Source organism: Podarcis raffonei, chromosome 11 (genome assembly GCF_027172205.1).
Source record: "Podarcis raffonei isolate rPodRaf1 chromosome 11, rPodRaf1.pri, whole genome shotgun sequence".
NCBI classification, from domain to species: Eukaryota; Metazoa; Chordata; class Lepidosauria; order Squamata; family Lacertidae; genus Podarcis; species Podarcis raffonei.
This window is the reverse complement of record NC_070612.1, coordinates 47,524,654-47,551,672: the sequence shown is the minus strand read 5'-3', so window position 1 is coordinate 47,551,672 and position 27,019 is coordinate 47,524,654. Positions and strand designations below refer to the sequence as shown.

General features: G+C 39.0%; 1 protein-coding gene across 5 annotated transcripts in view; it reads right to left on the bottom strand.

Annotated features, from left to right (window-relative positions):
* Nucleotides 1-221: 221 nt before the first annotated feature.
* CSNK1G3 (casein kinase 1 gamma 3) overlaps nucleotides 222-27,019 on the bottom strand; it is a 52,442-nt gene continuing 25,644 nt past the window's right edge. The window contains exons 8-15 of one of the 5 annotated variants that reach the window (XM_053409302.1): nucleotides 25,159-25,244; nucleotides 24,981-25,065; nucleotides 21,960-22,108; nucleotides 20,641-20,736; nucleotides 18,493-18,582; nucleotides 10,848-10,954; nucleotides 9,865-9,888; nucleotides 222-2,510 (exon numbers count right to left, since the gene is read on the bottom strand). In XM_053409302.1, the coding sequence (XP_053265277.1) occupies nucleotides 2,456-2,510; nucleotides 9,865-9,888; nucleotides 10,848-10,954; nucleotides 18,493-18,582; nucleotides 20,641-20,736; nucleotides 21,960-22,108; nucleotides 24,981-25,065; nucleotides 25,159-25,244 (692 nt within the window). In that variant the 3' untranslated portion in view covers nucleotides 222-2,455. Of the gene's footprint in view, nucleotides 2,511-9,864; nucleotides 9,889-10,847; nucleotides 10,955-18,486; nucleotides 18,583-20,640; nucleotides 20,737-21,959; nucleotides 22,109-24,980; nucleotides 25,066-25,158; nucleotides 25,245-27,019 lie in introns of all 5 variants that reach the window. The other 4 variants (XM_053409301.1, XM_053409305.1, XM_053409303.1 and 1 more) reach the window with 4 other exon arrangements.

Below are 27,019 nucleotides of genomic sequence, written 5' to 3'. Positions count from 1 at the left end.
ACCATCAGTAATTACTTTCAGCTTGGTATTTGAAGTAGCAGCACATGCCACTGCAAGCCTGTATCTGCAATAGAGTCATGAAATATGCCTATTGATTCTTTTCATAGTTGTGTACAGACTTTAAATTAAAAATGTTTAGTGGTAGTGGATATAGGCCAGTTGTCCCTTGTGGTCCCTTATCTTCACAGTTTCAATGCTGTGGAAAAGATGGAAGAGACAAGTAAAAAAACTACCTTTATTTTTTCTTCTTCATCTGTTACATATTTTTAAACAGGGATGTGTTTTATTATTCAGACATTCAGGCAATGTTGATTTCATTAGTTTAGACAGGGAAAAAGCATATAAATGCAAACATTGTTGGCTTAACCTGAACATAACTGCATAACTTACTACTGACCAGTTGTGTGTTGCGAGGACAAGGTCTTCCTTAGCATTGAAGTGGAGTACTTAAAAATATTGCTAAATAGCCATGACTAGATTCTGGTCTTTGCAGTAAACAAACAGGTTTTATATTTTTTTTAATCTTCAAGTCCATAATTGGATTATGTGTAAGGAGTTCAGATCATATAAACACTGTACAGGCCAAAGAAACCCTTGAAGATGAAATCGAACAGGTGTATGATAGGATACTGCATGTATTTACAAATATTATGAAGAAAAATTTGGTCAAATACTGCAAAGAAAGTGTTCACATTAGGATGGCTACCTTCTCAGCTCAAATAAAAATTAAAAACTCTCATTGGGAGTTTAAGACATTATCAATAATACAAACAGGTAGAGTGAAAACTTTCGACCAAGTAATATAGTCTATGTTTTAATAGGCCAGGTTCAAGCTTGTATACCAAGGATTTACTAAAGTCATTAACAGCAACAGTGACAAACAATGACCAGATCTGCACAATGTGTTCTTATGTGCACCTAATTTCAAGACAATGCACTGCACTTTTGGCTGTTAAGGGGAAAAAATAAATTACAAAACAATCCCTGTAAATGCAATAATGAATCCAAAGGTGTGCATTTATCGATTTTAATACACATTTTGAATGTTACCACAAGATATTAAAAATAAATAAGTATGCCCAAAGGCATGCACTGATAGACAAAGTTATTAAAAGTTAGCTCTAGGAGGCTCTTTTTAAAAGGAAACAAACCATTGAGTTTTGGTCAACAAATCTGTCTAGCCATTTTACTTCCTTTGCTCCATTCTCCACATGATGCTGGCAGCTAAACATGACAAAAGCACACCTCTGTCATTATGGCTTTAAATGAAACAATGGGGGGCTGCCTTTTCTACTGAACAGTTCACTTGTTCATAATACAGGCACTTCAAGGAGCTATGAGGAAAGTACCTGACCAAGGCTATTAACTGTTTCTTAGTGTCGCAATATTTCACCAAAGCGTAAGAAAGTTCCAGGAACCCCCGGCTGTGATCAGGAACTAAGGGCTAGCATTCATTAAAGGCAGTATTACATCCAATCCATTTCTTTTCTTAAATCAAATAGCAAAATAATTTACAAACAGACCTAAATTTTGTTACATGGCACATCCAGACCTTCACCTTGAAACTTGTTATTCAGCACTAGCTTTTGATTAATTTTTGTTGAATGTATTCCCCGATTCATGTTCACAGTTATTTCCTTGTAGTGTGTTTTTTCATAACTCCTAAGCATCTTTCTGTTGAAGTTTCAGCCTTTGTGTCGGACATAACTGGAAGCACAACTTGCATTATACAAACATTATTTCTGTACAAGCACTATTGCCACTTCTACTACACTGCATTTCAATTAGAGGCACAACAAAAGCTGAGTTTTAAATCCAGATTTTACCAACAGTGATTCACCTGCTCCCCTAGAAACCACAGCACAGACTTTTGGCATCAGAGGACTCCTTCTCTTGCTTCTGTCTCAGTACCACTGGGCAGTGACTGTACCATGTTTTCTGATAGGATTTAATGGTAACAATTTTGCAAATGCAGTACCTTCAAAGCAATGGGGGAGGGGAAAATCAATGCAAGTGTTACTGACAAAAGAAATCTTAAAGCAAGACGTATTTCAAATGTTTGGGTAGTTATGCTTTCATGTCCATTGTTCTCTGAAAAATCACCTGCTTTCGGTATGGCATCAGAAAAACCTCAGCACATGCCAGGTTTATGAAATATCTGGTCTTCAGCTAATCACTGCTAATGTTTTCTATGACAGTTTAGTTTTGCTGGAGGAAAGAGCAGCATTTTTTCCCCATTGGTCCAGTATCTTAGTGGTCAAATATATACTCATGTGGACACAGATTTAAAGCTTCCAGAAGAGATGATCCAAACTAAATATGTTGAACCACCAAATCAAAGCAAGTATGAGGACCTTCTCATTGAAATAGGGGTGCCAGAAAAACGTGTGGTCACTAATCACGATATAGCAGATGAGCAAGTAAGTAATTCCCCATGGTCTGCCTTCTTCCAAAGTCATTTGTGACGCTGAATGGTTTTCCTTTTCCTTCGCTTGAAAAAACAGCAGCACCTGCAATTGTGAAATGAAAACGGTCTTACATGCAGAACAAGGCATCTCTGATATAAATATCATGCTAATCTAAATACAGTTAAGAAAATTAAGCCAGTTCAAAGCAGGTTAAAGACAAATCACATCAACTTATAGGGGAATAAGTGTAATAAAGCAGACTTCTAAAACATTTCATCATCTGATATCTATGCAGATGGTGCAATGAAGGTGGTATAGTTATGCGGAATCAACATCTATGAGGGGGGAAATAAGCACAACACAAGACAACAGATCCTTGTACGTTGGTTTCATTAGCTACTAACAAACAGTATATGAACTAGGCATGGCAATGTTTGAACATAAATCTGTAGTCATCAGTGGGCATATTTTGTGTGGCTTTGGGGGCTGGTTTATCTGTTGTTATTTTTTAAGCATGTGATGCCGTTGAATCTTTTGCTTTTGACATAAGCAACATGGGTCTGAATCAAAAGAATGGCTTGTAGGAATGGCTTTCACTTTTTAAGGTTTTGTTTATATAGTGAAGAATTACTTATATAGCCTCTTTTACCATTTGATAGTGTTAATGCCATCAGTAAGTGATAAATGTTGACAGTTACACTATAGCATTATGGGTAGCCAAACAGGAAAGAGAGGTGGTGGATGTTTGGACCAGTTTATTCACTGGTGTCATAACGTTCCATCCAACTCTCTCAGGTTTTTATACAGAACATGGAGCAGGCTATGTCCCCGCTCTAGCAAAGGAATAGAGCAAGAATGTGTTCCTGCCTTTGTGAAAGCAACCAAGCGGCTTAGGCATTAAAGCGTGAAATGTCAAAAGTTGAACATTACAGCAAAATCCTGAATATCTGAGTAAAAATGACATTGCTAACTTCTAAAACATTGCAAAGTTGGGGATCTCTGCCCCATGTCCGTTCAGTATTCTTTAACATCAACATAGAACTGTAACTGCACCCTGTAGTATGCTGCAAAATAAGTCCAGGGATGACAAGCAGAAATCCCCTTTCCCCCTTTCAACAGCCTATATGGACTATACTACAGAACATGAGACCCAGTTCTAAGTATTAGAGAAAAGGCCACTGAAGACACAGTATGGTCTTAAAAGACACAGGTCGTACAACTGACCACACTCTCCCTTACTGAGTGTGAATTCCCTCTGTTCACTTAAACTTGGCACCACTATTAATCAGGGTTCATGCTAACCCCAGTAAGGCCAACAGAGGAAAAGTGGGAGGCAAATTCACACTCAAGAAAAGCTGCTACCAGCCAGTGTACTCAGTGATGAACAAGAAGGTTCAAAGGGAAAGACAATGTATGATTTGCATACATTATATGATTTGCATACTGCCCTTCATTTGAGGATCACAGGGTGGCTTACAATATAAAAACACAAAAAATACATACCATCGTAACAAAGAAAAACACCACCCTTCACAGTTTAAAAGACCATAGACTGTTTAATTAGCCAAAGGCCTGGAAGAGGAATGTTTTTGCCTGGCACCTAAAGATATGTAACAAGGGTGCCAGGAGAGCATCTTTGGAGAGAGTATCCCCTAAAAGAGGAGCCACCACAGAAAATGCCCATTCTCCTGTTGCTGCCCTCCAGAGCTCTAGAGAAGAAGGCACACAAAGAAGGGCCTTATATGATGGTTGCAGGATCCAGGATGGTTCATATGAGAAGAGGCAGTCCTAGAGGTATTGTGTTCCTCAGCGGTTTAAGGCTTTCTAGGCCAAAACCAGCACTTTGAATTGGGCCTGGAAACTAATTGGTAGTGCAGTAGGATCAGCAACCTGGCTGCTGAATTCTGCACCAACTAAAGTTTCTGAACTGTCTTCAGAGCCAGCTCCATGTATAACGCATTGCAGTAATCTAACCTAGAGGTTAACAGAAGTTAAGCTATCCCTGTGTCCAGATAGGTGCGTAGCTGGGGCACTAGGCAAAGCTGATGGAAGGCACTCTGCGCCACTAAGACCACTTGAGCTTCACACGACAGCAATCGATCCAGTACTCCCAAACTGTGTACCAGCTCCTTCAGAGGAAGTGTAATCCCATCCATCCAATCTAGGGAACCACCCATTAACAGTGCCTCAGTCTTGTCATGCTAAAATGACAGTCAATTTTGGAAGGCTTGCTTGAATGACAATATTATGCAAATCCAAAAGTGATTAACTTTGGATATATTAATAGTAGCCGAATTTCTGATTGTAGCCAACTGAAAATAGGCTCAACCCCAACCATATCAAAGGGGCTTAATAAAATCTGGGTGATTCTGAGAAGCATAATTCTAAGTATTGTAAATTCAAACATTGTTTAACCTCAGTGGATTTGACTAATCTCTACTTTAAGTGGTTTAGTACTGTGTATTTTTTTTCCTGTTTTTTGTGTTTTGTTCTACTGTTTTATTTGTGACTTTGTGTGCATTTTTATTTTATTTGCTAGACCACCTTTGTCATTAGGTGACCTAAAAATAATCTAGTGAAATAAAAAAATATGAGGAACAAGGAGGGCACGCCAGGTTTGGGAAGGCTGATGTAAACAATTATCAAAACACATTACGATAAAAGTTGAAGAAATTGATGCTAATACATGCATAACACTATCCTCAACATCACCCTGTTTATTTGGACAAATACATATTTCGTAAAACGTTCTAACTGCTTTGTTTGCATTAAAAAGATATTCACACAACTGTAGAATACCAGTTGCAGCCAATGATATGCTCTTAACTATAAATGGTCACTAGAGGGCCTCGCTTTCCCATGTATAACACACAGTTACTATTCTGAGGCATTCTACAATCTATCCCCTTTGAGGCAGAAATTCGAAGTCTGTGAGAAAAGTAGATACATACTCATGACCTGTAACACAGAAGGCGGCATTTATAGTCTACATGAACTTATGCTGCCCTAGTTCTAAAGGCTATAAAATGATTTAGGACTTAACAGTAGTTAACTATTTTCAGGACCTTTGTTCTCACTTAAGGCAAATGCATGCAAAACTAAGCTGCCCTGTGCAATGTTATGGGTCTATAATATAGTTGATTTAACAACTTGTCTGCTCCCCACCTACAAGGTAAAGTGTCAAATCTTGCCCAGGCTGAGAGCCAAGGCATGGGAAATGAAATCTCCTTTTCCCTTAACATCTCTATATGTGACCTTTCCCATCATTTACTTTTAAGATGTGCCTGCACTTCAGGATTTTCCAGGTCTATTTTATAGGCTTTTAATTTCTCGTTGCTTACATCAACTTTGGCTTTGGTTGTCTAATTGTTTTCAGGAGCTTTTCCTCCTCTCTTAGGCTTACAGTCATCAAGTTCTGCTGGGGTAACTCATCTGTTTCTTGGAAAGCATACTAACCTTTTAAACAACAACTACTACTGAATTTCTATATGCCTGGAAAACATGATTGTTCCAGCCAAATGATGGGGATGTGGAGATACAAATATGCATCAAAGAGCTGCAAAATAAAGCCACAAGCCAGGCTTATCTAGATGAAACAGCCTCAAAGTACTGGAAATCCTTAAGTTTGCAGGAGTACAAAAACAGCTCAGTGAGGACTGTGCCTACTCAGTGGGTGCAGAACACACTGCCTGTTGTAAAGAAGGTGGTCCTAAAAACATGGGGCAGGGAGAATGAAATATTCTGGAAGAGAGCATGGCTGACTGTAAACGTGAATAGGAGCACTGCACACTGCAACATTTTATTGGTTTCACATACCCCTTCTGTCTCTGATATTCAATTTGATATTTCCCACACCATTAAATAGCAGGCAGCAAACATTCCACTCCTATTCCTATGCCTCTAAGGGCTGGTCCAGGCCAATTCCCAACAAGAAAGCAATATTTGTAGAGAGCAACAAAAACAGACAGCATAGCTCAGGCTGAAGGGGGAAGCAGACCCCAGATGCACTCTTGGTGGCAGCTACTGATGCTCTTTTACCAGGCTTGTTGTCAGTAGTTGCCAAGGGACCAACCTCCTGACATGAACTCCAAGAAATGCCCAACCAGGCTGAATCCTGTTGCCAGGCCTACAACTGATTTTTTAAAAGCCCCCCAAAAAACCCAAAGGGGATTTCACGAAAAACTCCAAAGTATTTAGAATTTCACCTGAAATATATGTTGAGTTTCAAGGTGACTTCCTTTCCAGGTGAACAGAAGTTTAGATACCAATTGTAAACTATGGTAGCCAAATTGAGTTAGAGCTAAGAAAGCCAGTCAACAATTACTTATATTTTCCAAAGGACTCCAAGTGTGAATATGGAAATACTACAGAGACTATGATAACAGGGATAACAGTGGGTTGTTAGTAAGCTTATTTGTCCATTTACAACAAATGAAGGACACACACACATACAGAATACTAGAAGGTATTCCAAGAAAGAAAACAAAGAGAGAGAAAGATCTAGGAAGCAGAATTTTAAGAAAGGGCTATCCGGGGGGGACGGGACCCTGAGAGGATGAAGTGAGAGCAAAAAGAACAGCATTTGGTCCTTTGTCATTTCCTCCTCCTCACACCTACGAATCTCCTATTTCCCACATTTCCTCCCACTTTATCTCATGTAATTACTAATGGGTGGTAGAAAGGTACGGTGACAGACAGACAGGAGCAGGTGACTCAAATCAGTTACCAATCAAACTGCCAAGAAAAGGTCGGATTGAGCTAACAAATGGATGTAAAGATTTGCCAACATCTCCATTGTAATAGAAAAAGCAGCTAACCCACCTACCCAACTCCCTCCCCTTCCCCACTCTTCTCAGTACTGACAAATGAATAAAAGGATAGTAGCTGTCAGGAAGGCATGCTTCCTAGTACTGTACATGCTTCACCACTTCAAGGAAAAGGGCTACAATGTGGGGAAGGAACGCAGAACATGTGCATTTCTCCAGCATCTCAAATGAACTCCACCTCCCTGCTCAGTCTCAGGGAGAATAAAGATGAAGGATTATAGCTCAGAGTAGCTGTTTTGCATGCAAAACATCCTGGGTTGAATGCTCTGCAACACTAGGTAGGGCTGGGAGAGATTCCTGCCTGAAACTCTGAGGAGTCACTGGCAGTCAATGTAGACAATATTGAGTTAGATGGACCAATGGCCTGACTCCTATGTTCCTTTCTTAGCCTTCAGTTAATCTCTAAACTGGATCAATGCTTCTATAAGATACAGTGAAATTGCCTGGGAGGAGGGAGCTACTTTCATTAGTGAAAGGAAAACTGGTGGCTTAGGCTGTGAGGCTTTGAATCAGGGTGTCTGAATGAAATCAAGGCAAGTTAACTCATGATTTGAATCAGCAAGAAGACGAAGAAAGTATGAAGATGAAGTTTGCCACTGATCCTGCATCAAAACAATGGTGTAAATCTGACTTCTAAACCATGTTATTTTACAGTTAGTACTTTTACACTTTTCATTCTTACCACATCCCTTTGCCACACAATATATGCATTGCAAAGGTTTTCTTTGTTTAGCCTAGAGACGGAATGCTTCTAAAATATTCTTATATAGTCTTTCTTATAATCAGCACTTGTTTAATACATTAATGGTGCAATCCCATGGGCATTTCTCCCTACTGCACTTAGGCAGTAAGTAACCTGTCACTCAATGAACTACCCTTTGCAGTTTGGGAGGTTTTTTTTCTAACTCCTCAGTGTTGGTGGGGTTTTTGGAACAATGTGAGAAGTTGATTTCCCCCCCCCCCAGCTGGTTCCATTGATGTCTTCCAATCTAACTCTAGGACATAATCATAAACAATATCCAAGGTTATGGAAGAACTATACCTGCCACTGACTCTGCTGGCATTACAACACCTATTTGCACAGGCATTTAAAAAAATTGCTAGCATTAGTTTGTTGTTTTAAGGAGTCCTGCTGACTCCATAATGTATTTTTTATGATTGAGCTACCATTAAGTTTATTTATTTGTTCTGCACAGCTCTTAGGTCATCTGTACTTTAATTGATTAGTAACCTGCCCTAAAATCTTGCTATAGGGCTGAATAAAAGTATATTAAATAAACAAATAAGGTGACGCAAAAGCTGTGGAACTGCACATGAACAATTTCCACATGTACACAATAGTTCACAGAGACTTGACATTACACAGTTCAAGAAGAAATGTTCTGTAGTCATTTGTACTTCCCACTACTGTTGACATCAACATGAGCAAGAGCCAGCATGAAGGAACTTCCCACATTTATCCCAGGTTTGTGCAAAGATAAAGCTAGCTGAGAGCTCATTTGTACTGAAAAGGGATGACTGCGATACCATATGTGATGCATGTAAGGATGTCATCAGTGACAGGATCTTTTCAGTCAGTGCAGCAATGCTTCTTTGCCTGCTCGTTCTGCACTGCATGGAAATTTTCCTAGGCAGGCGCAAAACTTTCACTTCAAATTGCAGCCAGAGGCACACTATTTTTGTGACAAGATTTTGCACAAAGTCTGATTATCATTCCCAGTTCTAGATAGGATATATTATTGGTCCATCCCTCAAAGAGTTTTCTTCTCTGAATGAGATGAACAAAGCAGTGTTTTCACTTTTATGATTTATTTTATTTGCCATGACTATTGTGTACCTGACATCATGCTTGTTCTGCAGCTTTACTGAGGCAGGTTTACACAGCTTTCATCAATGTATTTTAGGCTGTTGACCTCTACCAATATATTTATGTTCGCTTGTATATTATTATAGCCCATGTTTAAACAAATACACTGGATTATGTTGTTTTAACCTTAATATGCCTCTAGAAAATGCCCCTATGTCTCCCAGTTGTCTGGTACAAATACCAAACAACAGAAGTTTGACAAGCTCTTCCACCACTTTAGAAAATCTGCCATTTAGTTACAGGGTTAGTAAATCAGTATGATAAAAATTAGTTTTGTGCACAGATTGCATTCAGCAATGAAGTCAGGGAACACGCAAAAGTATGAATTTGAGAAATGCAAATGTACACAGGTTGAGCTATCAGTTAGCAAATAATTACCAATGACTAAACTTTCATAAATATCTGCTATAACTTAGTGGCAATAGTGCTTTAATTGTTTATGATGTTAGCACCTAAAAAAAATAGTCTGCCCTCTATAATGGCATACCAATAGGTAAACTACTGCATATAATCATTGACATTAAAACAAAAATTTAGAAGTATTAGATAAAAGTACACCAAGATTTGAAAAACAAGCAGAAACAGAAGCAGGCAAAAGTGCTCCTCAATAAGGTAGTAAGTTTCTCATGTTAAAAAAGACCAATAGCAAAAGCCATTAGAATTCATTTGTAATGGTTTTCCAATTGTACTTTGCTCTTGAGAGCTCTTTTGTTTTTAAAATGCTCTGGAGCCTTTTTCTGCCTGCCTGCACTTTAGAACTCACCACATGTTCAACACTTTCTGGCAGCTAATACAAAGAAAATACAAAGGGGAAAGAGAATCAGAATGCTATCCATTGTAAAAGTGCTGCATTTTGCATATATAACATAACACCGAAGTTATCAAGAACCGAAACAATATTTTACAGTACAACAAATGCACAAACTTTGCTTCTTTGCTATGCAATTTGCTTTGCAAAATTTTCAATGAGGGCATAATTATACCCTAAAAGTGTCCCATGCCCGCATGCAGAGGGGTTCTTTTAGGTGTCAATAAAGCCCTATTCCTTTTACTACTACCACATCATTGGCGTATGAAGATCTTGAGTTATTTGGAGTTAAGAGAAAAGGGTACTTACATGGGTTTATGAAAAGATGCACCTACCTCCAATTTACTGTACTAATCAGGTGGAGGAGCGAAGAAATATGCTCTGTTGAGTCCCTAGAAAAGGGACTCAAGCTGCAGCCTTCCCTAGAGAATAGCTGCACTCATTTGTATTCTTTTGGGTAAGTAGTTTTGAGAGCTTTCTAAGTTAAAAAGTGACAAATACAAGCAGCAATTGGATTTGAAGCACTTCGGCTCAACGCGCACGGTCATATGTACCTTGGGAGGCCTTGTGATTTGAAAAGCTGCGTCTAAAGCGCACCATGAATGCCCCTACTGGGTAGTACTATGACACTGCCCATTTTAAGCAACAGAAATCCCTCCCCTGTCAAGTATTTGTTCCCTCCAATCTGTCCTATCTTGAGAACCAGGTACTGAAACCTAAAAGGCTTCTATGCCTTTGAGGTTTTGCATTGTGTGGAAATAACAAAACCTCAATTTTTAACAAGTTTAAATGCAAAACTATTGAAGCAGTTTGTGATTTGCTAGTTAAAGTCATGAACTAAAAATAGTGGAAATTACACTTGAAAAGACAGACTAACTCACATATACCACAGTATGTAATGGTAACATAGAGATTATTTTGTATAAGATAATACGTACTTTGTTTCGTCCATTACTTCCACTTCTGTAGGGGCTGTGATGGGTGCATTTGAACGTCCTGCAGTAGGATCATCTGTGTTGAGCTCTCCATTTGTTGAGCTTACAACCTGCAATTACAAGCATTTCCAAAAATCAGACACTTGTAAATGCCCATATTAGGTGTAATATTTGTTTCAAAGCATAAGGAGCTGAAATTAGTATATTAATGCGTTACTTCTAGGTTATAACTATTTTTCCATTCAAGCCTCGTGCATAGTTTTACTAAACTTTCTCCAACTGCTTGTAGAAAAAGCCATCTACAAAAAAATTGACTAGTTAAAGGATAAAAAAGTGAAGAACTACTATATTTAGCAATAAAGGATTTGCCGTAAATTGCAACAGCTACTATTAAAAAGAGAACTATATTGTAATATGTAAAGACAGGTATTCACAAACAGCACATTTTCAGCTGTATGGTATAATCATGAATAACAGAGGATTACTATGAAGTATAGCTTTAACTTCAAGCATTGGCAACATTCAGTGGCGCCTCCTGTGGCAACTTGTAAATGCCAGCTGAAAACTTTTCTATTCTGCCAGGCCTATGGAGGCAATGGCTTCCTGCTCTTTTTCCTGAACTTTATTGTTTTTTAACTTGTTTTAAACTTTGTGTGTCTTTATGTATTCTTGTTTTTACTGTTGTAAACTACTCTGATATACTTTTGTGATATAGAAGTATAGAAATATTTTTATAAATAAAATAAAGTCTACAAAAGGGAGAATGAAGGCTTGTCCTATGAATGTCCTGTGAAAGGCCATTTTAATGAAGGTAAGGTAAAGGTAAAGGGACCCCTGACCATTAGGTCCAGTCGTGGCCGACTCTGGGGTTGCGGCTCTCATCTCGCTTTATTGGCCGAGGGAGCTGGCGTGCAGCTTCCAGGTCATGTGGCCAGCATGACTAAGCCACTTCTGGCGAACCAGAGCAGCGCACAGAAATGCCGTTTACCTTCCCACTGGAGCAATACCTATTTATTTACTTGCACTTTGACGTGCTTTTGAACTGCTAGGTTGGCAGGAGCTGGGACGGAGCAACAGGAGCTCACCCGTCGCGGGGATTCAAACTGCCGACCTTCTGATCGGCAAGTCCTAGGCTCTGTGGTTTAACCCACAGCACCACCCACATCCCCTTTTAATGAAGGTACATGCCCACAAAAACATAATGAATATGATACCAAACACTCTTCAAGCCTTTTCTGCTTCTGAGTATACTTTCACCTTAATAAACAAGCGGTGCAATTTCTACCAAAGGGTGGAATTAAACATCACACTATACCAACTTCCTATGTGTGCAAGAATTTCGCATGCCAGATGGAATCATCTCCTCTCTCCCTTTCTGTGTGCCATTCTCCCACCCCGCCATAGCCAATTTCTAGGGCGCAGCAATGGGGAGAGCCCCACTGTGAAAACAGAAGTCCTTGCACAGGGCTTCCACTGACAGGGAACGTTGTGTTAATCCCATCCATAACATCCAAACATCTGCTTTGCTTGCTACATGCCTCATGGTACTACCAAAGATCTGGAAAAAACTTTGGGGGGGTGTATTTCAAGAAATCAAATTAATATAAACCTGACTTGTTCCTTACAAAAACCACAAAGCATCAGCCAGTTTTCAGTCTTGCTGGCTACAGGGGTCTGTTTCACCAGCACATTCTGTTGAGGGAATGCTCTTCGTGAAGCAGTACCCAGCAGGACTGAACCTCACCACCCAGCTCATCATTAGACATCACCTAGTTGATGGATAGGGAAATGGCAGGTCCAAGATTGTTCTGTGGACCAGCCTTAAAGCAACAGCAAACTGGGAGCCTATAGTAAAGGTAAAGGGACCCCTGACCATTAGGTCCAGTCGCGGACGACTCTGGGGTTGCGGCGCTCATCACGCTTCATTGGCCGAGGGAGCCGGCGTACAGCTTCTGGGTCACGTGGCCAGCATGACTAAACCGCTTCTGGCGAACCAGAGCAGTGCACGGAAACGCCGTTTACCTTCCCGCCGGAGCAGTACCTATTTATATCCTTGCACTTTGACGTGCTTTTGAACTGCTAGGTTGGCAGGAACAGGGACCGAGCAATGGGAGCTCACCCCGACGTGGGGATTCGAACCGCCGACCTTCTGATCGGCAAGTCCTAGGCTCTGTGGTTTAACCCACAGCGCCACCCGCGTCCCACATGGAAAGAAAATACAAGAAAAGAAAAGCCTATAGGCATGTCTAAAATATTTAGAAAAAACCCCAAGTGAAATCTGCCTCTCACAATAAATAAGATGACTGGTTAATTTGCTGGGGGGGGAGAGAGAACCATTTTTAAAAAGACCTTTTATAAGTGTTTCAAGTTACTGCAACACAAGAACTGTGAAAGAGACAATTCATCAGAGCTATTCAGCTGACATTTTCAGGAACTAAGGCAAACTTTTGTAAAACAGGAATGTAGGAGGCTAGCTAGTGAAACACTAACAATGAACGGTATGTTTCTTCCAGAAATCAAAGCAAGTGAGAAAAATGGACAGTCAGAAGAATTTTCTTTTTTATGTCTCACACTGAAAAGTCAAATAGTGTTAGACAACCAACAAATTTCTCTCCACAACTTGAATCATTCATTTGCTTTAATGGAAGCTAAATAGACAGAATAAAACTGAAGACAGATTTCCCAAAGCACCATAACCACATGTTTGAGACTTTCAAAAACCCTAATCACTACCAACAGATGCTTTGCTATTCTGTACTTACTAAAATGATAGGTAAATGAGATCAGTGAACTATTTTGAATGCATAAGGTCAAGGCTAAAGCTTTCCATTTTAAGATGCTTTCAGGTGCTTTATAACCGCCGAAGTTAATAATGTAGGCCAATATCTTCCAACACGATAAAACTATTTTGAGGCAACAGTACATACGGTCCACCCATTTACAAAAGTGAACACAAAGAACATTTTGCCACACAAGGCTGACCTGCTAGTGATGACGGCAGGTCCTCAGGTCGTAGGAGAAGGGATGTGTTCTGTTTAGAAGTGTACATTTCCATGAAAGCAGCACTAGGTTCCCATTCATAGTTCAAAGAGACAACCTATCTCATTGCTCTGGTACTGGGACCTGACCCTCTCATGCCAACTCTTGTGTTTGTTTAGCACTAGTAGCAAACAATACTGCTGTGCCAGTAAACAATGCTCTCTGCCCGATTCATCTGTGCTGCAAAGGAGATTATAAAGAATAGATTTGCTAACAGCCTCTTATGTAGGATCCTAAATGTTTGCATGTTGAACAAGCAAAAACACAGCACTATAAAAAAGGTTACTGAAATCAAGTGGGATAGAACTGCGTAGCTATACTCTATTTGCTGGAATAGGCTATTTTTTAGCTGCAAATGGCACAAGCCTCTCCTGTGCTGAAGTTAAACCAGAAGCACATAGGTTGCATGCTATTGGAAAGTAAAGGTAAAGGTACCCCTGCCCGTCCGGGCCAGTCGTGACCAACTCTGGGGTTGCGTGCCTATCTCGCTTAAGAGGCCGGGGGCCCGCGCTGTCCGAAGACACTTCTGGGTCACGTGGCCAGCGTGACGAAGCTGCTCTGGCGAGCCTGCACCAGCGCAGCACACGGAAACGCCGTTTACCTTCCCGCTATAAAGCGGTACCTATTTATCTACTTGCACTTAAGGGTGCTTTCGAACTGTTAGGTGGGCAGGAGCTGGGACCGAATGACGGGAGCTCACCCCGCCGCGGGGATTCGAACCACCGACCATACGATCAGCAAATCCTAGGCGCTGAGGTTTTACCCACAGTGCCACCCACGTCCCCTATTGGAAAGTAGCCAAGATTAAAGTTTCAGGTGTCACTACTGAATTAGTTTACTTAAAAGTTTTTCTTCCTTTACAGAAAACTTGTATTTGAGATCTCCCACAAGTTGCACATTTTTATTTCAATATTATGATTCATAATAGCTATTCACAACCTTAAACTCCAATTTTGGCTATGAACATTTTATTTGGAAACCCAACCCAACCACTCATTTCAGATGTTGCATAACGAAAGATAAATACTCCAAGCTCAAACCTAAAATGGTTCAGTTTGTGTGAAGGTAAATTTATTTATTATCCAGGAACCCAAGAACACCCAAGAAGTTCACAAGGTGAGCTTTTGCAAACATAAGCAGCAAGCCCAACAAAATGTTAAATTTATGGGCTTAATTCTTTGTATGATTTGTAGAAGGATCCTGTAGCAGTTTCTGGTAGTTGTAGTCAGGAATTGAAAACATCTAAGCCATTCAGGAACCTTCTTCAAACCTCACAGCAACAGAACAAGACTTAAAATATGTCAATAAGTCATATCCAAGGACATCTCCTTTTGTAATTTACTACCTAATTTGAGATGCCCCGAAAAATACAAACCATCATGATTCAACACGGAATAAGGAGTGAATGGGATATGTTTTTAATTATTTGCTAGATTTATATTCCAGCTTGCCATAAAAAAATGTCCGTGGCAGCTAGAACTGAAAACGCAATAAGAACTTAAACCTAGACTTATTGCATTGCACCTACATATTTCAGTGATTCTGATGTAGTCACATATCAGTCATGTCCCTATGACTGGACTAATTTCTATAGACAACTGCTATATAAGACTCCAAGCATGTATGGGAAAACTCACCAATTCACTGCACAAGCACACAAAATCCTGACCAAACGAATATCTTGAAGAATAGTGCTTATAACACATTTATATTCCCAAATCATTTATAGGAAGATCTGCCACAAAATATTGCAGAAACTTCAAGATTAGCAACTTGCAATTTGTTCCTTTTCCATTAAAGCAGGTCATGGAGGTGTCAGACGACAGTGACAGTCATCTCATTCCCTATAATCACCATTACAACACTAGCTTAGTTCCCACCTTTGTCACTATGACTATAGCAGAGAACCACTTAACAGACTCTACTGAACAAAAGCAATGAGATCTCTATATAAATGCTAAGTCAAAATGATTCATTTGTACTACTGTGAGGAGTGAGAATGCTCTTACCAAAATTAACAGCAAAAATAAATGGTGGCATTTGGTGTTTTACAATGTCCTTCATGAAGATCAGCAGTGCCTGACAGTTTACCAGTATCAGAAAAATACTCATGAGTGCACTTGTAAATTACAACAGACATCCCTTTTCTTTACACGGATGTTCAACTCAGGGGTTTTTTAAAAAACCAAACTTTCCTCTCAACAAGCCAGCTTTGGGATATTATTATTATAGTATTGGGTATGATAGTAGGTATTTTGGACTGATAGTTGCAATTCCCTCCTTGGCAAGGGAAGTGGATCCATTTGGATGGGCAATCCTTAGAGACTGATGGAAACTATTCCTTTTGAGCTTCTTCTCTGGCGTTGTGCAGCCCAAGTGGCTCCTTGGTATTCTGAAGAGCTATGGGATTTGAAGCAAGCTGGATGACTAGAGTACAAGAGGTACAAGTCTCACCATGAAGCCAACCAAACGCCCATAATCATGCATACCATGTGGCAGTTCAAACAGCAAAGAAGTCACATTTCACAGCCTGCATTGCATCATCTAGTGGGCAGCAAGTTGAACTATCTTGCATGGTCTGGAGGTTACAAACACAATGGCTGCTGTTAACAGACCGGTGACCATTTCAGTGACCAGAACTGACACTTTTACAAGCACCAAATAATGTTCATTTTGCACTTGCAAATAATAATTCACTTTGGAGCTCCCTGCCCATTGGCATTAGGAGGGTAAAGGTAAAGGTAAAGGGACCCCTGACCATTAGGTCCAGTTGTGACTGACTCTGGGGTTGCGGCGCTCATCTCGCTCTCTAGGCCGATGGAGCTTGACTGCAGACAGCTTCCAGGTCATGTGGCCAGCATGACTAAGCCACTTCTGGCGAACCAGAGCAGTGCACGGAAATGCTGTTTACCTTCCCGCCGGAGCGGTACCTATTTATCTACTTTGACGTGCTTTCAAACTGCTAGGTTGGCAGGAGATTAGGTGGGTACCCACACTTTAATGTTTTCAGCAATTGCTGAAACCATTTTTGTTTAACTAAGTTTACCAAACATGTAAATGTAACAAATATTTTAATCTGTTTTATAATGTTTTATAATCTGTTTTGTTTTATAATGTGTATTTTAAAAACTGCTCATTTTATACTGGGGAAAAAATCAGGCTCTCTAATTTTTAACATCTGCTTTTATCATTCATTTTAATGCATATTTTATATTTTATGCAAACTGCTTGGAGATTTTGATGATTAAACGACAAATAAATTTTCTTAAATAGTCTCTGCCTGCTCTCTGTGAGCTATTGAATCCCAGTTCTGTCTCAACAGCCATTAAAATCGCTCAGTATGGGAAAAGCATTTCGCTTCTATACTTGAGACAACAGCATGCTTTAGCTAAACGTGACCATGGCTGGACAAAAAAATGTCAGGAAAGTACCTTCTTTCTGTATCAGTGATTTGTAATTATCACAGTGTCATTCAATAATAAAAAGGAAGACCCTCAATTATCCTTGTATAAGCATTAGTGAAACAAAGTACAAGTGTTGGTAGGATTATGGGAACAGCAAGATTAAGCAGTGGACCAATATGATTGCAATTAAAGAAGCAAGAGCTACTCAGGTCCTTATTTTAGATGGAGGAAAGGGAGTGCAGAATCTTAGAGAGCTTCCCATCTGCCACTCAATTTTCATGAGGAATTGGAAGCCCATTGAAAAGGGTCAGCGAATTTCAATGATTAGCTTTTATGCATACTCATTCTGTATTTACTGTGAGAAGATTGCTCAATTTTGTCATCAATACCACTAATACGAATTCAATCCCCCTGATATGATGGAGCGATAGATACACTTACAATGAGAAAAAGCAAGCAGAGTATAGAATCACAAGCTACTTTTGAACACGCACTCCAATTCAGTGAGAGCCTTCCAAGTGGAAGATGTGAAGGAGGTACATGTGTTCAAACCTCAGCACTGAAATACCTTACATTCAGACCCTGAGATAACAAAGGTCACTCCTGCAGCACCCATATACCACTTAAGAGTTCATTTGCTCTTGTGGCACTAACATATCAGTTACATGAGGAAATGGAAAATGCAGCAGCCAGGCATCCCATTTCCTGGCTGTTTAACAAGAATCACCACTAAAAGAACCAACAGCACTAATAATCTGTTTGGGGTGGAAGGACATCTGCACAAGCATATTAGATATATAATAGCCTACTATACCAAAACTTATTCTTGGTGGCATAAAGCTTCTTTACGTACATTCCAGTAGTACAATATTTTGCAGATATTCTACAGTCCAAATTCATTTGGCCCCAATGTTATTTCTATCACTACCACTGAGTGTCATTCCATCTGTCAACTCAGTCTACTATACCAAACACTCCCCCCCCAAAAAAAAAAAAATCCAGATGAGTATTTTTCTACAAGCATTTGTATAAACGAAGTCAAATTTTGTGTGATCTTTTTCAGTATGGATATTATCACAAAAGGAGCGTGGTTACAAACTTGGTTATGAAGTAGAATTTTCAGCAGAAAACTACACACATGGCGCGTGTGTCCAAGGATATAAAGATGTGGAAATATTCATGCAAATAACAGAAAATACCTGTACCGAGCCACCATGTCTGTCAGCTGCTAGGTGAGCTCTCAAGTGGTGGGGATTGGCCTGATGGGGGTCCCAAGCTGCCCTGTGGTCTGTCGACTGCCAGTTATACAATGCATTAAGCATGCATGGAAGAGGAGGAATAAGAACCCAGAACATATTAAACACATCATGCGGCTAATCAGCTGTTTTCTACATTAAAATAAAAAAATCACAGGAACACAAGGGCATCTATGCACATGTAGCATTATGCATACATATGTATTTGAATACAGAAAGACACATGTTTAAAGTTTTTTTAATATATACAAAAAGTAAGTAATTGAAAATGTTCAACAAAAACTTCAAACATGAAACCCCATGCAGAATAGGAATACTTGGGGACATTTGGGGCAGGATAAACTGTGCTTTCTAAAAAGCTCACTTGAATGAGTCATTCTTAAAAACAGAGATCTACAGTACTTCCATAGCATGCACACTCAATACAATACAGATTGTCATAGATACTTTGAATATTTGAAAGCTAAAATTTAAACCTGCCAAAACTGTTTAATCCAAAGTTTAAAGCAGAAGTTAACATGAGAAACTTAATGTGGTGGTGTTTACACTAATGTACCATTTAATTTTTCTATACAAAATGTAAGAATAAAATGAAATTATTTTGACAGATCCACATTTTTACTTGTGTGTCAAGTCTATTAAGTACACCGAGTCTTGAGCCAGGCTGCATAAACCTACTCATTTTATAGGCACAAGTTACTCTCAGTTTACTTTTATCCTTAGGCTTGGAAAAAGCTATCTGTCCTGCTGAGGGAAATCATAGAATAGATGTAACCAGGCCAGGCTGCTACCACTAGCTTTGGTTCAAAAAATACTGGCAACTTTGAGCTACAGTTAATATTTGATAGCATTCTTAATCAGCCCTTGTTGTAAAGATAATAATATAATTCAAATAAAAATGGCAGCCACTTCAAGAAATACAAAATATGTGGGGACAAATTCAGTGTAAGGCTAAGCAGATTTCTCCACCAGAGCAAGCACTTCTGATTGCCTGACGGAACAATCTGCCCTCTCTTCCCCACATGCAGTGTTCCAAGATTTCTTTAGGGGGAGGTGGATGCCCCATTGAGTTAGCTAGCATGGGCTTCCCCTAGCAGGGTTTGTTAGCTGAATCCCACCCACGAACTCTAGAGAACTCCATGAACTATGGGCAAACACTGAACCAATTGTTTCAGGAACAGCTATAAAATTATACTATACACCTCAACACTTGGATGCTTTTGGTCACGGCAGCAACTCCAATCTCAATTAGAATTTTTACCAACAAGCAGCAAGTATTATTCCTGAGCTAGAACCATTCCCCATCTGTATGTTTGACTTCTATAGAGCTCTTGCTAAGAAAAGATAGCTAGCAATGAGAGCACAGGGAAATCTAGACATTCCAAAACCTTTGCTCACACCTGAAGTTCAAGCTGTGTCTAAAGACTTCATATCATTCTTAACAAGAAGCTACATTCTGGAGACTGGCAAGAAAGCAACCTTCAACAACAAAAATGGATCAGGGACAGGTGAAAGGCAATGTGTGCCCTCCTTCCAGGCCCTCTAGGCAAAATTTTCCTCACCCCTGGATTTAAAACATGGTTATCATTACACAGGCAAATAACAGTAACCACAGAGGACTAACCAGAGTTCCCTCTAAATCAAATTTTAAAACTGAGTTTGATGCTGGCTTCAAATCCTATTTTAATAGGAAGCCTTGTTAACCATAGCAATAGTTTAAGTCAGCGTTGATGTAATGATTAACCATGGTGAAAGCAGGTAAGAAAATTCAGTCTGAAAAAGAGGCTGGTGTGGAGGGATAATGATCCGATATGCACTATCTTTGAAGCAGCTCTTCAATATGCCTCCACTGATCCAGGAAGTCTCTCTCACACTTCCTTTTTCTCTCCCTCCCTCATGCTGACACATAAACCTAACTACATAATAAAGCACTGAACAGTACATACAGAATTACATACAGAGAGTATATTTATTTAAAGAATCAAAAGCCTTGTATGAATAAATACTGCACTAAGAAAACAACATCTGTTTTACTGGAAGCATGAACTAAAGCAAAACTATGACAGTACAAATGGCACACGTTGACAGACAGCATACCTGATTTTTCGACTGTTGCATCTTATCTCTGTGAGGATGTGCTTCTCTGTTGGAAGATATTGCAGGATCCGAATGGATTGAACCCACTGGAGTAGGCTACAAACAATACATTATGTTGAATACTGGCAATATAACATAGTAGGTTTCATTTATTTTGGAAAACTGACTGAAAGGGCATCTTAAGTTTCCATGATATTAAGTCAGCCCTGAAGCCTTTGATAAGAAAGAATTACTATCACACAGAGGTTTTGTAAGCTAATGATATTAATATATGTGAGTAAGAAGGCTAGTTACTTTGTGGACCCACCTGCAAGACTAACGTGGGGTTAAAGTATCCTTTTTTACCCTTTCAGGACACATATCCTTCCAAGCCAACTTACACAAGCAGCAGAAGTGCACACTTGGAGAAGAGGGGGGCACAACAAGCAACCTCAGCATATCTCAAGGTTCTACCCCATGGGGCAGCTGAGAAGTAGGGGGAAACGGACAGTCCAGCTGGAACAGAAAAAGCTCCTGATATCTTTTTCTCTTCTCTGGAATCGTTCCCACAGGGCAATTAATGGAAGATGGCAAGGAGCAGGAGAAGGGGGGGCAGTTCAACTAGAGCAGGTTTTCAAAACATCAGATGTACACTTCCATTACACAGTTTAAACTTATTACCAGGAAGTAAAACAGATCATTTTACTGGAAGGCTAAATGCAGGCTATCTTGATAGTTGTTTCAGTTAATGTCCTACATCAGAAAATGTAGCAAGTGTAGCAAGTGGGATCTAACAACTAAAAAGTTACACTTGCCATTTAACCCTATCTGGATTTTGTGGATTTAACATATTGTGAACACTGTGGCTTATGAGAACAAACAAGTTGCCCTGATATGATTAAACATACGTGTTTTATAGGCTACCATACTGTCAAACTTAAAGAACATGAATTTCAGAGCTAGTTTCTGTAAACAAGACCTCATTAGGCTCCTTTGATTAGACCAACCAAACATAACAGAGCGGTAGATATATACAAAGGAATGTGAAACAGGATATAGCTTTTGCAGTTCCTACTGTTAAAGTCCTGCTTACAGAGTAAATAGTGTCCTCTACACACTCAAAATGCAAGACAAATATAACCCAAGTATTCTTTTCAAAGAGAGAAAGGTCCTATGAAATATCTGCCTACGGCTTCAGAAAAAAATTAAGGTAATAGAGGATACAATGGAGTCTCTTCTATGTATTTGCTATATTGCAGAAAAGTAACTTATATGCTAGCAGATATTGTGTTATGAGTTTCAGGGACATTAGAAGAGTACTTGTTAAACTGTACACTTACCAGCTGTTTACCAATCCAGTCATATTCATAATCAAACATATAGCCCTTCCGATCAAACAAGTCTGTAAAGAGCTTTCTTAAGTAGTCATAGTCTGGTTTTTCAAAAAAATCTAGTCTTCTCACGTAACGAAGATATGTAGCCATTTCCTCTACATGAATAAACAAATAATTTTAAATATCAGTAAAAACAGAGACCTGCTACTCTAATCCTTAATTTAGTTTTCAAATACAGAAAAGTATTTTTACAAAACTGGAATTTAGTGCACAAAAGGGGACTAAATTTTGGCAATTGACTGAACAAAACACAATGCACTATATGTGGGAGTTGCCTTTGAAAATGGCCCAGAAACCTCAGCTTGCCCCAAGTAAGTCAACAAGACTGTTGACCAAGACAGGAATACGTGATCATATTGTTCCAGTGGTTTGTCATTTTCAGTACCTTTCAGTCTGTTTCCAGGCACAGTTCAAAGGGCTGGTATTAACTTTTCAGGGAGGTGCATTCCCAAAATACCCTATCAGATGTTTATTAAGGTTATCAGCTTTGGAGACACCACAAGTTTTGTAAGATGTTTCATAGCCAAATATTTTGCCAATTGTGAGTTCGTTCTCAATATGGGATATTGGACTCTTAGCGATGAAAGCCCTTTTGGCAGCTGCATAGTTGATTTCTGAGATCTCCCTCATGAATTCAGTACATGTCTACCAGCCACCAACTGCATGGTCAGCTTCATAAAATCTATTAGAAACAACAGTTCCCCTTACACAGTAGGCAAATGAAAAATGTGGGGGAGCACAAGAAACAATGAAACCTGTTTCCTCACCAATATGCTAAACATTAATTAAACCAAAATGGTGAAGGTAAGAGTCAAGAGAAAATGAAAGCATTTGCAGATGATCTAGTATTGACATTACAGGAGCCAGAATCTAGCACCAAAAGAGTATTGGAATTGATTCAAGAATTTGGTCAGGTTGCAGGATTTAAGTTGAATAAGCTAAAAACTAAGGTTTTAGAGAAAAATCTAACAGTGATTGAGAGAGAGAGGTTTCAGAAGGAGACAGGTTTAACATTGGTTAAGAAAGTGAAATACCTGGGGGTTAATATGACAGCTAAGAATGTGAATCTATTTAAAGATAAGTATGAAAAGTGTTGGATGGAAGTCAAAAAAGATTTAGAAATATGGTCAAATTTGAAGCTTTCATTGCTAGGCCGCATTGCTGTGATAAAAATGAATGTATTGCCAAGAATGTTGTTTTTGTTCCAAACACTGCAAATTTTGGACAAAATGGACTGTTTCAAGAAGTGGCAGAGAGATATTTCAAGATTTGTCTGGCAGGGCAAGAAGCCCAGAATAAAATTTAAAATACTAACTGATGCAAAAGAAAGAGGTGAATTTGCCCTGCCAGACCTTAAACTTTACTATGAATCGGCTGCATTTTGCTGGCTGAAAGAATGGCTGCTTCTTGAGAACACAGACATTTTGGATTTAGAAGGTTTTAATAATGTATTTGGGTGACATGCATATTTGTGGTATGATAAGGTCAAAGCACATAAAGTGTTTAAAAATCATATTGTCAGGAAAGCATTGTTCAATGTCTGGATAAGATATAAAGACCTACTTGAAAATAAAACCCCAAGGTGGTTGTCACCGATGGAAGCGAAGGCTCAGAAAAAGCTCAATATGGAGGCCAAATGGCCGAAATATTGGGAGATTTTGGAACAAGAAGGAGATAAATTGAAATTGCAGAGCTTTGAGAAACTAAAAGACAAAGTGCGAGATTGGCTTCATTACTATCAAATAAGGGAGGCTTACAATTTGGACAAGAAAATCGGCTTCCAGGTGGAAAAATCAAAATTGGAAACAGAACTGTTAGATCCCAAAACTAAGATATTATCAAGAATGTATAACTAGCTGTTGAAATGGAACACTCAGGATGAAACAGTGAAATCTGCTATGATTAAATGGGCACAAGATGTCGGACATAACATTATGTTGGCTGACTGGGAACAGTTATGGACCACAGGTATGAAATTTACGGCATGTAATGCCTTAAGAGAGAATATTATGAAAATGATATACAGGTGGTACATGACACCAGTCAAGCTTGCAAAAATATATCATTTGCCCGATAATAAATGTTGGAAATGTAAAGAAAATGAAGGTACATTCTTTCACCTTTGGTGGATGTGCCCAAGGATTAAGGCTTTCTGGGAGATGATCTATAATGAAATGAAAAAGGTATTTAAATATACCTTTTTGAAGAAACCAGAGGCCTTTCTCCTGGGCATGGTCGGCCAACTGGTGCCAAAGAAGGATAGAACTTTCTTTATGTATGCAACAACAGCAGCAAGAATACTCATCGCAAAGTACTGGAAGACACAAGATTTACCCACCAGGGAAGAATGGCAGATGAAGTTGATGGACTACATGGAACTGGCGGAAATGACTGGCAGAATCCAAGACCAGGGAGAAGAGTCAGTAGAAGAAGATTGGAAGAAATTTAAAGACTATTTACAGAAACACTGTAAAATTAAGGAATGTTAGAAGGATGCTGGAATGAAGTTATGTGGTTTTAGCAGTAATGCTACAAAGGGGTATGTAAAAATGGATTGTTAACAGGTGAGAATGTAAAGTTACAATATATTAAGATAAAAGCAAAAATGGTAAGGATTTGCTGAAACAACTATTGAACTAGAATACAAAAAAGGGAGGTGTGAGGAGATCAGGGAAATAAGTAAATGAAAGACAAGACATGGAAAGACTGATTTGTTTTTAATTGTTTCTATTTTTCTGTATTTTGTATTTTTTGTTTCTTTTTTCTTTTTTCATTATTTCATTTTTGTAACTCTTGTAACTTTTTTGAAACTTTAATAAATATTATTTTTTTAAAAAAAGTCAAGAGAAAATATGCACGACTGACATCACAAATATGACCATGGTGCGGCAACTTAATTTAGTGAGCAACTTAAATTTGGCGATGTCAACTCTATACAGACAGTTCTTTTACAGAAGAAATGATTACCTGGAAAGTTCTCACACAGTACTTCTATGGGGGTTGCTCGCTTTGTGTCCCCAATTTTCTGATACCGTTCTTTCAGTGTATCTGCCTAAATTTGAAAAGATATTGAGTTGCTTCAGAAATATTTTATGAAACTATGACAATACTTGAGCAAACAAAATTCAAATAATTGGCACACTACCTTTAAGCCTTGCCATGGAAGACTGCCTCTTAAAAAATACATGAACATATGACCTAAAGCTTCCAAATCATCTCTTCTACTTTGCTCTGGAAAAGTAAAGTTAAAATGTTAAGACTCCAAGTTCTGAACTTATTCATAAGAAAGGAATGATACAAGATGCACAGCTACAAAAATATATTTGCTATGTTCTGCAGCTTTTTCTCAAGTATAATTTTAGGTTAAAAAAAAATCTTGGTAAGAAAACAAATTATTCTTTACTTATCAAGCCTTTAAAAGTGTGGAAATATGGAGTCTAAATTTAACTGCTACTGCTCTAATTAAATTATATATTTAAGTAAAAAAGAGCTGCTTTGAAAATGGACTGTGTTGTTGCCATGTTATAGCAACAAACAAGATATTGGAGGCTTAAACCTGCAAGAGTTGTGTTCTAGAAAGCCAAGACACACTATTCCAGCTCTCCATATTCCTGAATGCAAAAAATGAACTCTGCCTATTGATTTCAGAAACATGTGTTTCTCTTCCCCTCCACCCGCCACCTTTTTTGCTTTTGGGGAAGTGTGGAGAGTTTCCAAAGGCTGCATGCAAAACTGCTCACAGCACCCTTTCAGGACCAGGGAGTGGGAGGAGAATAATAGCTATGAACACCGCTTTTAAGTTCCCCCCAGTTTTATGGCTGTATTATGAAAGGTGCCCACAACACACTGTTCTCCCTTCTGAAAAAGCAGAGAACATACATTGGCTTCTGAAAGCACTTGTGAAACTGCCATCATTCCAATCTTACACAAATTCTAGATTAAGTCAAAGAGAAAGCCCCATCTGCAGTTCTTAAAACACTTTTGAGTTGTTTGGATCCAGGAGGTTTATTCTCTTTCTACAAAAGAATAAAAAGCAAGCCACATCCTCCAGAGCACAACCTTTAAAACAGTGGTACACATTTAACCATATGAGAGGCTGCCTGTTCACTTGAAATCTTCCAAGGTCCTGCTATAGGTGTCCCTGCCCTCAGTTTAGGCAATTGACAAGTGGGGATAAGACACTTTTCTGTGGTAGCCCTTCATTTTTGGAACTCATTCCACAGAGCTCTATGAGGCACACTAATTATCCAGGGCTTTTACTTAACTGGATCTTTACTGCTGCTTCTTTTTATGTAGCACTGATAGTGGTTTGTTTATTTTGATTGTTTCATTTTTATTGTTATATTTACCGTATCTGTTTTGAATTTTGTAGCGTGAGCTATCTTGGACACAAAGTTACAAAACAGTTGCTATTAGCATTGAGTTGTATGATGAATCACAGCCATCATGGTTGGAATAGGAAAGAAAAAAAGAGATAACTCAAAATGAAAAGGTACAGATGGTATGGTCCAAAGGCCCATGTAGTACAGTATCTGTTGTCACAGTGGCCAATCAGAAGCCAATGGAGAGCCCACAAGCAAGAAACGAGCACAATGCACTCACTATGCAACCCAGCAACTAGTATTTAGAGACATACTGGACAAGCAGCCATCTATAGCCCATCTATGTGCTCCATCAATCCCCTTTAAAAGCCATCCAAATAGGTGGCTATCACTGTGTCTTATGTCAATGAATTCCATAGTTTAACAATATGCACTGTGTGAAGAATTACTTTTTTTGCCTCTTCTGAATCTTCCACCATTCAAGTTCATTGGCTGACTCTGGTTTCTAATATGATGCAAGAAAGAAAAATAATATCTCTACTTCTCCACTCAATTTTACACATTTCTATAGGTAAAGGTAAAAAGGTAAGGGACCCCTGGATGGTTAAGTCCACCTTACTTGTATTTTATTTAAAACGAAAAGCCCCATACATTGTAACATTTCCTCATACGAAGGTTGCTCAA